The sequence below is a fragment of the Pipra filicauda genome, unplaced genomic scaffold (assembly GCF_003945595.2).
Source record: "Pipra filicauda isolate LSUMZ 115617 unplaced genomic scaffold, ASM394559v2 scaffold389_size666192_pilon, whole genome shotgun sequence".
Lineage (NCBI taxonomy): Eukaryota > Metazoa > Chordata > Aves > Passeriformes > Pipridae > Pipra > Pipra filicauda.
In genome coordinates, this window is record NW_024104519.1 from 399,614 (window position 1) to 412,637 (window position 13,024).

At 43.2% G+C, this 13,024-nt stretch overlaps 1 protein-coding gene across 1 annotated transcript in view; it reads right to left on the reverse strand.

Annotated features, from left to right (window-relative positions):
* NDST4 (N-deacetylase and N-sulfotransferase 4) overlaps positions 1-13,024 on the reverse strand; it is a 100,837-nt gene that overhangs the window by 13,390 nt on the left and 74,423 nt on the right. The window contains exons 9-10 of the mRNA XM_039384988.1: positions 9,962-10,147; positions 8,968-9,096 (exon numbers count right to left, since the gene is read on the reverse strand). Of these exons, the coding sequence (XP_039240922.1) occupies positions 8,968-9,096; positions 9,962-10,147 (315 nt within the window). The remainder of the gene's footprint in view (positions 1-8,967; positions 9,097-9,961; positions 10,148-13,024) is intronic.

The following is a 13,024-nucleotide window of genomic DNA, read 5'->3' on the forward strand; positions in this document are numbered from 1 at the left end:
GGAGACTTTCTTTCAATGTTAAGTTAATACCTATTTCCTACAAGTACCTTTATTTCAGGAATTTCACTGGGCTGCCAACCCATTTAAAAGATCCAATTGATCGGTTTTGATGGAGTCAAAAGATCTTGGACCTCTCTCCTGACTTCTTTTGCTCCGCTGATCTTTTTTGAAGTGAGAAACCCCCAGATCTGATGCATTATTCATGGCATAAAAACAGGGCTAATTCTTTGTTATCTACCTCCAAATCACTTGAGACAAAGGAGGGGGGTTTTTACTGTTCCCGTTTACAGCATGGATGGGCACTAAAGTCTGCTTCCATGCACATGCATCAATCCATGGAAAATGCAATGGGCTGGGGCTGGGGAATTACATGGATCTGAATGGAGACCTGTGGCCCTCAGACCATGGAAATTCGGATTTTTACTGTTGTAATGAGCTTTTCCCTCCTGTTCTCTGCTGCCTGCTCTGTACTAACGTTTCAGAGGTGCCCTCAGTGGTCTGCAGTAGCTGTGTTCTCAAGAAAGAGGTGACAGGAGAACAGAGGTCCTAAATTTCTGAGAGCACCTGTGAAGTTAATGTGCCATTCTGGCTGCTAAATCATATTATTTCCACTAGGCTGGGTGGGTAGAGGGAAAGAAAGGTATTTTACACAGCCTTCACTTGACAGACCCCAACAGAAACCACATTCTGCCTTGGGCTGTTTACCAGCTCCTCTGCTCCTAAACCATAATATTTGGTGAGTGGCTGATTGACAAATCTGAACTGGTCACACCTATGACATGAGATTAATTTACAAACAATGGCAGTACCACCACACCATTTCAGTCTCTGGTTCCTGTTTCCAGGGCTCTTTAAAATCAGTTCTATCCAGAAATTATGCATCTATAGTGTATTCTGAACCTGTGATTTTTGCATATGCGTGCTTGTCTTATATATAAAATGAAATGTAGATTAGGTAGGAGAGAAAAACAAAGGGCTTGTTTCGAAATTATTGGACTGTAAACCAATATTGGAGTGCCCTGAAACTGCCTTCTGTGCTCACACTTGATGCACAGCTATTAATGCAGAGTGTAGAGGTTTGTTTCCTCCTGTAATTGCCAAACTTAGTATGGTCTTGGCCAAAAGCACGTAGTTTTGGACAAAGATTATCCACCTGCCTCTGGAGGGCACTAGGATGTTAGTCTACTTTGAGACTGGAAAACATGCTTGGTTTTTTCGGGAGGTTCACCCTGGAGAACTGCCAACTGCTGTAGGTCCTGGAGTGTGGACAGAGCTTTAGAGAGGAGTTCGTGAGAAGTGTTGAACTCAGTGGGGTTTTCAAACTGCCCCACCCCTGTTAGTGCTCCAGCTTCCAGCTGAAATGGCACCCAGTCTCAAGGATGGCAATCCCACATGGGGAATAAAACACTGGATGATTTCTTGATGTTGATGCTTGAAACTCTTCTTATCTGCCAATCAAGCGCTTGCCATGGAGAAGTCAACAACAAAACTTATGTGTAAATGTGCTCCACCTCATTCTCTCAGCCATTCCAGAATTAAACAGGATCAGTGTTCCCTTTTAGGTCCTTTCCTCCTGCTCGTCGTTTGGCCCCGACCCACTGCTGGCCAGCCCATGATCCAGGGATAGGGCCCATGTGGGAATCCTGCTCCTCTAAGAGGAACTTGTTGCTCACTGTCTTTAAGAAGATTTTCCCTTGCTTTTGCACCTCTTCAGTAAGATTTGGAAGGGAGGGAGGGATTAATGCGTGCAAAACAAACCAGGGGTACAGCTCAGCCTCGTGCATGACAGAGACACGCTGGGAAACCCATGGGAGCGCATTTCCTGCTCAGCTCCTCTCCCGCGTGCATATTTCCCAGAAAAATGAAGTCTGCTGTTCCACCTTTTCCCGTCGCGCTCAGAAAATGCCGCCCGGCTGCTCCAAGAGCGAACTCTCCTGACGGGATCTTGCTGTTGGTGCGTCCGGATGCGCGATGGGCTGTCACAGCTGAGGAATGCCCGACTGCCAAGCGTTCCCTTGCTAACCCGGAGCAGCTCCGTGCCAGGCTGGACGTGCCTCCTTCCCTTTGGAGCGTTCCCTCCGTTTCCCAGCCTGAGCAGCCTCCCGTTGTGGGCTCCAGACTTTGGACCTCGTGAGCCAGAGCCCCGTTCCCGGGGATGAATCCCGGGACGCTCAGGTCCTTAACGCAGCTCTTTGTGCGGCAGCGCCCGGAGGCACCGGGGAAGGGAGAGTTTGGTGTTGACAAAGCACTAATTTGAATAATGACAAATCGTGTCTCTGGAATTCGGCGCTATTCATATTCATGACCCTTCTGCCGCTGAAGAGAACTCATTTATACGCCTGAAAATCACCGCCTGGGTGTTTTGGTTTTTTTTTTTAACTTTTACTCTATTTCCTCTCTGCACATCTTTTTCTATTTGAACCTTCTCGACAGGATAATCAAATATTTTCCAAACATGATATCTCTAAAGAGAGCAACAAAGGCAGTGTCTGGAAAGAAACATTTTTGCCTTTGATTGAAGGGGAAACAAAAAGCGGCTGAATGATGTTTTATTTCCCGTGCCCATATTCATGACTGGGTCTGTTTTCCAGCCCAAGTGTTCCCAGGGATGGGAGGGGAAGCTGCTGTCCATCAGTGGTGGGACGTGGCCTTGGGACAGCTGTACAAAAGAGCATCTATGTTGTTTTAAAATTCCCTATTCAAAGAGCAAAATTGTTTCTCATTTACCCGGGAACGCTTTCTACTTTTCCATTATTTAGTTGCTGTGCTTTAAATGAATTCTTTATTATTGACAGAAAAATGCTGTGCGTTGTTCCTTTCCCTGTGAGAATAAAGCTGCTAGGTTTGCTTTTTTATTTTTATTTTCTAATATTTATCCAAGTTCTGCTTCTGAAATAAAGGCCGAGTCATGACCATATTCCAGCACAGCAGCTGTTTCCCAGGTTATACACATTTTTGACACCATGGATGTGCAGGGTCCAAGATGAAGGAAACTTGTTATCATCAGTTCCATCTATTAGTTATATATTTATTTTTTTAAAAAAAGTCTGCAATTAAATAAAATGGCTTTCTTTTTTTACTATGAGGGCATGTGAAATTCATGATACAGGCATTTGTTTTCTTGCCATCTATGTTTTCTCATTGAAAAGACTTCCTTAGACTATAAACTGCCTCAGAAAAAAATAAATCTATTCAGTTCAGGCTCAAGAATAAACCCAAGTTCAAATTAAAGAAGTAGGGCAGATTAAACTGGTTTTGGGTACAACTGGCTTAATTCACACTCAACATGAAGCAGGGCTATAGAGGCAAAAAAAAAAAAAGGTCAAAATGATTTTTAGTTTGGATAAGACATTTCTCTTTAATGTGGTTAAACAAGGCCTGGCTCTACCTGTGCTTGGGATGATGGGATGGATTGTGCCTGTTATCCCTGACATGGCCCTTCATAGTCTACAGGCAGAGGAAGGAAAAGTCTCTTCTTATAAACTCTAAGGAAGAGTTTGCACCGGGATATTTGCTTTAGAACTGCAAGGAAATGCCAGGCAGGTTGATAGAGATTGGAGATGCAGGAAATTTATCACTTGTTTTTATAACTCTTCTCCTGTCATGTTGCTATTCCAGCAGTTTTCTGAAGAGCTGACGGCTCTGCGTTATGGAGTGTTCATAAATGATGATTAATTAATCCATTTTGGTGGCCTACCCTGAGCAAACAAACCTCGGAGTTAATTTAATTCTCCACTCTTGGTTTCAGAGGAAAAAAAAAACCCAACCAAAACCCCAGCATTTTCAGTTCACTAGAGGATATAATATTCTCCAATCAGCCACTTCCCAATTAATTTTGACTGGCGAACGCAGCGAGGAGATTTTGCTCTTGTCCATTTGCTTCTATTAAGGATTCATTTTCAATAATCAGGGAATTCTGAGTCAGCTGGTTTTTTACCTTAAAGGCTTGCTCCTGACACTTTAATAAATTCGTGGGTGGTGTGGGCTCGAAGGTAACAGATTCCCTCCCTCTCTCTTTGCCCAGTAACCCCCTTGCTGGATGCAGTTGTTGCTATTTCTGCCATCACCCAACTTGCTGGGGAGTAATTCTGCTAAAATAAGTGTGGTGTGGAGCATCAGCCTGCACAAAGCAGGGAAATGTCAGGAAAGAAGGAAAGAGGGGATGTGTTATCCTTCAGATATTTTCTTCATGCTCCGAGTTTCGAGCTAATTAGTTTCTAAATCTGCTCCTGGAGGCTCGAGTTTCCACGGGATAATATGTTTCCTATGCCAGCTCTGTGCAGCTGGGGTTGCCATGTGGGATGAGGGGGGGAAATAATGATTTACAAAGAGCAGAAAAGAAGAGTCAAAAGCCCGAGGAAGGTTGGAGTTGGTTCGGTGCGTTTGTGACCACTAAGATAAATTCTGATGAACTCGCTAACAAAACTCCCTTTTAATTTGCTAGATTGAACATTTCCCTCTTGTCAGGTTGGAGAGGGACACATCTGTCCCTGTAGGCAATACCTTGCTAATTGCAGCTCAAGAAATATTGACTTTTTTTAGTGGGGAGGTTGCTTCCTTTTTTTTTTTTTTTCCTGTCTCCAAATTATGCTGAGATGCTCAATTCACAGGGCCCTTAGTAGAGCTGCATTATGAATTACTTTTGGATTGCAGCACATTTCCTCCAATGCCCAAGGTTATTTTTTATTCTTTCTGCAGCTCTGCTCAGAGAAACAAAGCAAATAAGAAGAAAAATATTATTAACACTCAAGATGTTTCATAATAACACTCCCAAATCTCTTGTGGAAGGTATAAATTAACCCCTCTCTGCATTTACTTTTAATATGCTGAAGCAATAACATGTGATTCTCATCTGTTTCTGTGATGAGGGAGAGCAGGAAACAAGAAGAAAATCTTCCAAGTATGGCCCACGTGGGACATGGAGAACCCAGCTCCAGCGGGCTGGGAACGAGCAATAACCCTTTAGTTACGGCGAGAGTTTAAAAATGTAAATGCATTTAAGTGGCCTTCGAAATTAAAAGCATCCCGTGCCACTTCCAGGGGACTTGGAATAATAATGAACATTATTATTCTGGGCTGCCTGTAGCTTCTGCTGAGTGGAGTTCAAAGTTACCTTTCAATCACCAGCCTGGTTTCGCTCTCGCCAGCCAAATTCCAGCGCAAGGAGCTAATCTTCCTGAAATTCATCTGCCACACTTCACCTCCAGCTAAAGCTTCTTAGGGATGTTTGATTGAAGGGGGAAGAGGAGTCTGAAGAAGTGTTTAACTTTTTCCCTCTTTCTGCTGCCTTTCTGTTTTTCTGAACTTTAGAAACGGGCTGAGCTCTCGGTGGGCAAATACGTCGTGTTTTGTGTGCCTGACTCTAGATCCTCTGTGGTGAGGCAGGAGGAGATCTAGAGGAGATATATATATATATATATATATATATAAATAAAATGCAATAATGGCCTGTGCATATTGTCATGGTGGAACTATGGAAGGGAGTTAGAGGGAGATGGAATAAAAACAGACCGTGTTTGACAGAGGTGCCTTTCGTGCTGTCACTTGCTGGCTTAATAAAAAGCTCTCTGGATTAAAGAGGTGGGGTTTTTTAGGAGAAATGACTCTCTGGCTGTTGTTTGCAGGGGCAATAATATTTAAGGCTGTATTTATTAGCTTATCTTGGCTGTTAAGTGTTTATGGCTGTTGTTTATGGCCCGTGGAGCAGGGGAGTAAAGGAGACGAGCCAGCAGACAGATAGTGGGAGACCCTGTGGCTGCTGGAGAGGTGATAAATGGAACAATTTGTAAAAGCACCCTTTAAATATGTCAGGGTTTTCCCCAGGAGGCTGAATGAAGGGCAGCAGTCAGGGAACATGGGCTGAACCCACTTTTAGTTTTGAGCCTGACATGTGGAGGTGGAAAATCCCCCTTAAAACTTCAACTCCTATGGAGATTTTTTTGCTTTTTGCAGCTGGAAGTATTTCAGTTTGGAAATTGTATATTACCAGAGGGTTGATTTTAGTGCTGCTTAACTTGCCTTTCTCTATGGAGTGTGTCAAAATCAGAAGTGCATGGAAAGTTGATGGGAATGTGTTTAAACAGAAAGGGGAGGCTGAGAAAAGGAGCCTGGCACAGAACTGCTGAAGTGAGCAGAGAGGAAGGGGGCTTTGGATATATTCTGTGAGAAGAAAAAGTCATTCTAAAGGACAATTAAGCTAAGTAAATAATGAGAAGTAGAATTTAAAAAAAAAAAAAAGCTGAAAATGAATGTAATGCCATAAAAAATTAATTTTAATTATAATTAGATTAGGCACAAAACCAGTTTTTTCAGCTTTGACTGACTGAAGTTTTAGATGTCATATTTTCCCTTCCCTTCTTTCTACTGACTGTGGTGGTTTTGCTGCTCTGCTTTCACTGCTGATGTGGAAGTGCTGATGCTACGACTTTTGGGAGGTCTGTCCTAATTAAGCTGTAGTGAATAACTGGGGTTTGATGTTTGTCAGACCACATAGTAAATAACATCAGAGATGATAAAACTTATCACTGATTAAACATCCAGCTTTTGCCTGGCAAGGGAGAGAGATAAAAACATTTCAGCTGGACGTTTCATTGCTTGGGGAAAACCCCAAGAAGGCAATAATATCTCATTTTCTACCCCAAAGCGTACCTATATTTCTTATTTGTGCATCCAGCTGAAGCTCCTTGTTATTGTTCTGAGCCTCCAAATGAAGGAGACCCTTCGGAGGGGAGCTGGATTGATACCTTGTGGAAGAGTTTCGCTGTTTGGGTTTGTTTCAAGCCCAGTCTGTTCTCTGAGACTTTCCCACTACCTTTAATGAGCTTTGCTTTGAAGTGTTTATGCAAAGAATAAGTCCCCCACAAACTGCAGACTCCCTGCATTAGCTGGAGCCTGGAAAGATCTGGCTGGGATTCCTGTCACCCTCATTAAAACTCAAAGGAAAGTTGGTTTGATTTCTGTCGGTCTTGGTGGAATTTATCCCTCCTCTGCCTGCTACTAAATCATCTCTGCCAGACATGACTCATCTTCAGGATTCATAAATTAGAAAGTGAAAATATCTCTCTGAGCCACGGAGTGCTCAGTAGCAGCCATTTAAAAAAATAAAAAAAATCCCTTCGGAAGATCCCCTCGACAGTCTCTCTGCAAAGTCTTTGTTCCAATGCAGTGTCACTTGGGCACTTTCTAATTTAACCACCTGCATGGAAGTGCAAACATTTTTGGTGTTTGAGCTTAATATTTCTTTGTGATGTATTTGCTGGATTTGCTAATGATGACCCAAGTAAGGGACAAGATTCCTGTAAACCCCTCTTGGAAAAAAATGTTTCCTGTCAAACTGTAATCCACAGCCAAAGGAGGTGGTGTGCTGATTTTAGTCAGGGCACTGGGATTATTCCTAAAGTTTGAAACAGTCTGAGAAAGTCTGTCTTGAGCTGTGTGTGTGGGAGATACATGTAATAATTCTATTTACTGGAGTGTAAGTTGTGGCTTTTCACTTCTGGAAGCCTGGTCTGTAAATAATGTGGAACTGAACTACAATCAGGTGTACTCTTATTCTCCCTGACCAGTGAATTTATTTGGTACTGGTTATCCAAGCTGATATCCAAACACTAAGGAAGCTTATTAATGAGGGGAGGTGTGTGAAAAGCTTCCAGGGTATAAGATGGGAAGTGTCCTGCTGCTATTGCAGCGTGTGCTGCTGCCAGTTTGGAGAACACATCCCATTCAGAGCATACCTTTTTAATCCAGCTGAATTTGCACCTGGCCAGTGGAATAGGCACTGTATTGATTCTCTTCAGACCCTGGATTTTGGGTACTAACTTGTGAGCTTTTGCAAGCTAACCATTGAAACACTACACTTTTGCACTGAATAAAAGAAAAGTCTTCCCTTCCATAAAAGTGGGAGGGGAGATTTAAACATTAAGAGTAAAGAGAAGCTGTTCTTTTCAAATGCCACACGACAATATATATTGCACTCCCATGTTATTGGGACACAGATTGGCTGAGGAATTTGGCCTGTTGTAAGGAGCACTCATGGAGTGAAAACATGCTTTATGGGGAGAAAAGTCACCCTGAGAGAACTGCAAGAGATAGGATAAAGAACAGGGATGTATTTCATTCTCAAATTAGGTGTCACGTGGGTGGTACAGACAAATTCCTGATAGAAATGTCCCATTTCTTTAAGCCCACTGAATCTGGCTCAGATGCCAGCTTAGCTCCCCAGCCAAAATTTTCACCCCCAAGCATCTAATTATATAATACCAAAAAAAAAAAAAAATAAAAAAAATTCTATATTTAGGTGTCTAAATAAAGGTGACCTGGATTTGAGAGTCAGCTCCACCTGAAGTTTCTTTAGCTCTGCAGAGGAGTCAATGAGTGCTGCAATTTAAACCCGCTGAAAATGAGGCCACCTGGCAAGACAAGGGACATTTATCTTGTGACTAGCGCAGCTTCTTTGGGTGGAGCAGGACCAAGGGAGGACAAAATAACTGATATATGGCTTTTTTGTTTTGTTGTCCTTGCTCCTTGCACCTTTAGGCTGCTGTCTTAAATGGCATCAGACTTTTTAGCTGCTCAAAACCTGTTCTTAAGAGGCAGTGGTGGAGGAACGATATGAGGCCTGAGCCCTGGGGTTTGCACCGAGCTGTATCAGGAGTGCCTGAGGAGCCAAGCTTGTGGAAGAAAGGAAAAGAGGAATAAGATCACAGGTTTTTTTACCCTTGCTGTCTCAAACAAGTTTCTTCCCAGTTTCACTATGAGGATGAAATTCATGCATTTTCCAGGGACTTGTTGCATACAGCTGTGGTTCAAAATAGGCAGAAGGCGTTGTTCTCCTTTCTTCTCAAACTGCTTGTTACCCCTGAGCAAGTGATCCTGCTTTTTATTTCCCAAACAAGGTCCAGGAAAACTGATCTCCCTCCCTCCCTCTTCCTTGTTAGCCCAAAAAAAATAGCAGAAGAAGGTACCTACGGGATTCAGGAGAATGGTGAGGAACAGTTCACCTCCTCGGATACTTTTGTCCAGCTCCTGAGGACCCCCAGGATATTCCTTGTAAAAAATGGTGTGAGTGAAAAGGCCACAGGTCTGTCGAGGGAGCACCTGAGGACAAAAGAACAGCACCTTATAGGGATTGCCTAATCCGTGCAGAGACGTAACTGACCTGGGAAAGGACTTTTGTCTCCCTTAATTCAATATTTTGATGTTTTTACTCGGTGAAAACAACAAACTAAACCCACATTCAGCAGAGCATTTGGATACGTGTGTAAACACACTGCTGGTTTTGAGTCTATTCCAGTAGGAATTGGACTCTGTGCAGGAGCTTGGGGTTAGGACATTCCTTCTACCTTGTCTAGGGGATCACAGTTTTGGCTTGATGTGCACGGGGAATATTCATGTCTGCTGGGAATTGAAACCATCCCAGGACCTGCCCTTGAAATGTGCGACAGGCCAAATAATTTTATACATTTTCCTGCCCTCTGTGCACTTTGAAGTGTGTGTGAGGAGCCTTCTCTCTCCTCACACACGTGCAGGGCCTGGAGCAGTCAGGCAGGTGTCCCAATCCCTGGCTCTGGGAATTTCCGAAGCAAAGCCGACACCGGGGCCTTGGAGAAGTGTCCTCCTCGCAGGAGGAGATTACTTACACCTGCTCACCTTCCCAGGTGATGGATTTCTAATCCTTTCATGCATAAAGATGAAGCAGAGCTGGAAACACAGGTCTTAGGCAGTTTAATGACTTTCCCAGAGTTGATAGCTGATGGCACCACAGGCACGTTTGCAGTTGCCTGAGTTCGTATGACTATTTTTTTTTTCCCCCTCTGCTAAACTGGCTGCACTGTTTTGGCTTCCTTACAAATCCTGGATCACTGGGAATTTTAGTGGTTGCTGGGGAAGCTGAAGGCCAGCAAGCCCAGCCCCGTTGGGAGGCCCCGCAGTACAAGTGTCCGAACATGGAAATGCAGTGTACCATGATGCCATTGTGGATGAAGCCCCGTCTGTACCGTGCAGGCTTCAGGTGTGGATACTCTTCCGTGCTGGTCACTCGGATGTGCCAGACCTTCTTCCAGGCCTCGTACAGCTGGATGTGCACGGGATAGACCCCGGAGTGGTGCGGGGCCACCGCGTAGCCCATGCCGGTCGGGATGCCGTGCTCCTGCAAGGCAGCACAGGAGGAGCGTGGTTTAGGGATGAAAAAAAACCCCAGGGAATTATCCAAAGCTTTGTTTTTCCTGCCCACGGTGCCACTGGAGTGTCCTTAGACTGACTTGTGCCTGTTGTACGTAACACAAGCTGAAAATGGAGGGAACTGGAACTACAGGTTGGTAAGTCCAGAGGAATAAATCATCCTCCTGGATTATGTTACGTCACTGTTGCACAGAACAGATTTACCATGTATTTGAATACCCATCCTGCCTGTTTGGCCCTGTTTAAAGGTTATCCAGTAAACCAGTGCTAAGCCATCAAACAGCATTAGAGCAGTAAACAGATGGAAAAAAAATTGTTGCAGTGACACACGTGGGATTTCGTTTCCTGTTTCTGGAATAAGAGCAAGATTCCTTCCCTGTTTAATAAGTAAATAAATATTCCTCCTAGCTTCTGAACTGCTTATTTTTTAACATGGTATTAAGGTAGAAGCAAAAAAAAAACCAAAAAAAACCAGACTCCTTTTTCATTTCATAAATATTTATATTTGGCTCAATTTCTATGTGGGAATATGTGCACTTTCATGAATATAATCTATAGGTTATCTTGGAAATATCTTCTGAAGGCACAAATTCATTTTACTCCCAGTACTGCAGGATACATCAGCTCTTTTCCATTCCTATAAAATTGATGTGCAGAGGGAAATGGCCAAAATATGAGAAGATTATATGAGGTTTTGTGTCCTTCCTCTTGCCCACATTATCCATTGATTACTTTAATTCCAGGAACAGCAGGTTCTGCTGGGCATCTCCAAGTACTTAAAAAAGAAAGGGTTTTGATTCACTGACAAAAATTAAGTTCAGTCTGTAGGGAACACTTGTTCCAACGTCACATAATGCAACCACTTAAAATTATCCATTCCTTACTAGTAAAGGTCTTGAGTTACTGGCTGATCTTGTAAAAGAGAAACCCAAACTCTCCCTTTCACAATTTGCTGAGAACAAAATGTAATTTCAGCCTATTAATGCTATTACCTACTCGAGAGGCATGAGTCAGTTTAGGGGGGAAACGAGGGATAGCTCTACAATGAGAAATGTTAAATCACCCTGTTCCCTATTTTTTTTTTTTTGGCCATGAATGTGTATAAAGGAAAAAAAAATCTGTACCTAAAGGTTTCATATTTATTACCCTGCCCGAGTGGTCTGTGACGCTCACGCTGTTAAACTGGTAACTTAAATATCCTGGGTCAGCTTGAATCTGCAAACCTGCAGCAGGCCTGTGCTGGGGAGTGCACAGAACCAGAAATGGGAGGCAAACGTGTCCCGAGGCAGATAATGAACACCCTGCCCTGAACGGCAGATCCAAAGGGAGGGATCTGGCTGGATCTGCGTAAGATCCTGTTTATCTGCTTACTGCTTGATGCTGCTGTTGCCATGGCAACGGGATGGTGACATGGTAATCTGCCATTCACAAATAAAACGAGGCAGCTTTTCGTGAGTTCTCGACATGAAAAGGAAATGAGCCTCTGAATGCAAACCTGCTCGCTCCATAGCTCATCCCACAAATACATGGCAGGCACTCAGGTACCCGACATGGCTCTAAGGAGAAACAACTAACAGATAATCACATTTCCTTTGCTCAGTTCTATTTTCAGTTTGCTCGGGAAAATTAAATGCTGTGTGTCCTGACTGCCCAGGATGGTGTTATCCTATATATGCAGACCACTTACAGGCCATTTTTAGAGGCAGTCTCTTGTGGGCATCTCTCCTTCCCAACACTGAGTACAGATATTAATAGTGAGACAAATTAGACACTTTTCATCACGTGTAGATACTTTGCCTTTGATATGTGGTCACTGGGCTTCACGTTCTTGGTATTTAATTGGTGTATTAAAAGCCCATGGTTTCCCTGTGGTTTGAGCAGCTCAGAAGTTTCGGGCCGAGGAAGTGCTAATGTGCATCTGTAGTTGGTTTATAAGAGGAGATTGAAGCCAAGGAGTGTTTCTGTAAAGGTTCTGAATTGATTTGTTTTGTATCTGTTTCTTTCTCCATATCAGATCACGGCTCCCTTGACAGTCAGTGAGAGTTTTTTTGCCCGGTCTCTCCTGTGCTTTGGGCACGTGCACTCACAAATGAGCCCAGAAGATAAACACTGAGCAAACAAATCAAGGGATGAAATAAAGAGCTACAGGCTTTGGATTAAATATATTCTACTTGGTTTTGTCGGATAGGGATGTACGAAAAGGAGGAGGAAGAATATCTTGTTATTGATGGCTGTGCAAACTCGGTTTGGTTTATTTTTGGAATATGTGCTATCAGAGACTTCTGCTTGAGGAATTTGTTTACCTATTTGTGTATCCATTGCATTGCCTACAAACAAAGACAATAATACTTGAGGTATTATCAGTTTGCACAATTTAATCCAAGGCTCAGTGTCTTTAAAGGGTTTTGGGTTTTACTAAGCCCCAGATACACAGAGGTGGCCATATCTGCCCTGGAATCAAGGCAATTAGTTACCTAATTAGCAATTAGTTCTGTGTGTACAAAACTGTTCAGGTGTCCAATTCCTACACGTGTTCTACATGTGCTTTGTCAGTCCCAAGCCTGATATTCTCTTGCACGGAGAAATGGCTGGGATGGGATTTGGGTGCAGGTTTCCTGGCAGTGTGACCTGGTTTAGTTTTCTTCTAAAAAGATAAAGGCAGGAGGAGCCAACAGGTCTTAACAAACAGAATTTTTGTGTCTTATTTGGGATCTTAAGCAACCTTGACTGTTGTTCTTGGATGTAAAGATGTGCACTCCCTTCCTGGAGACCCTGTTACCTTCTTAGTCATGTTTGAAACAAAACGAGCAGAGAAATACCACACTAGGAGAGGAATTAATGTGAT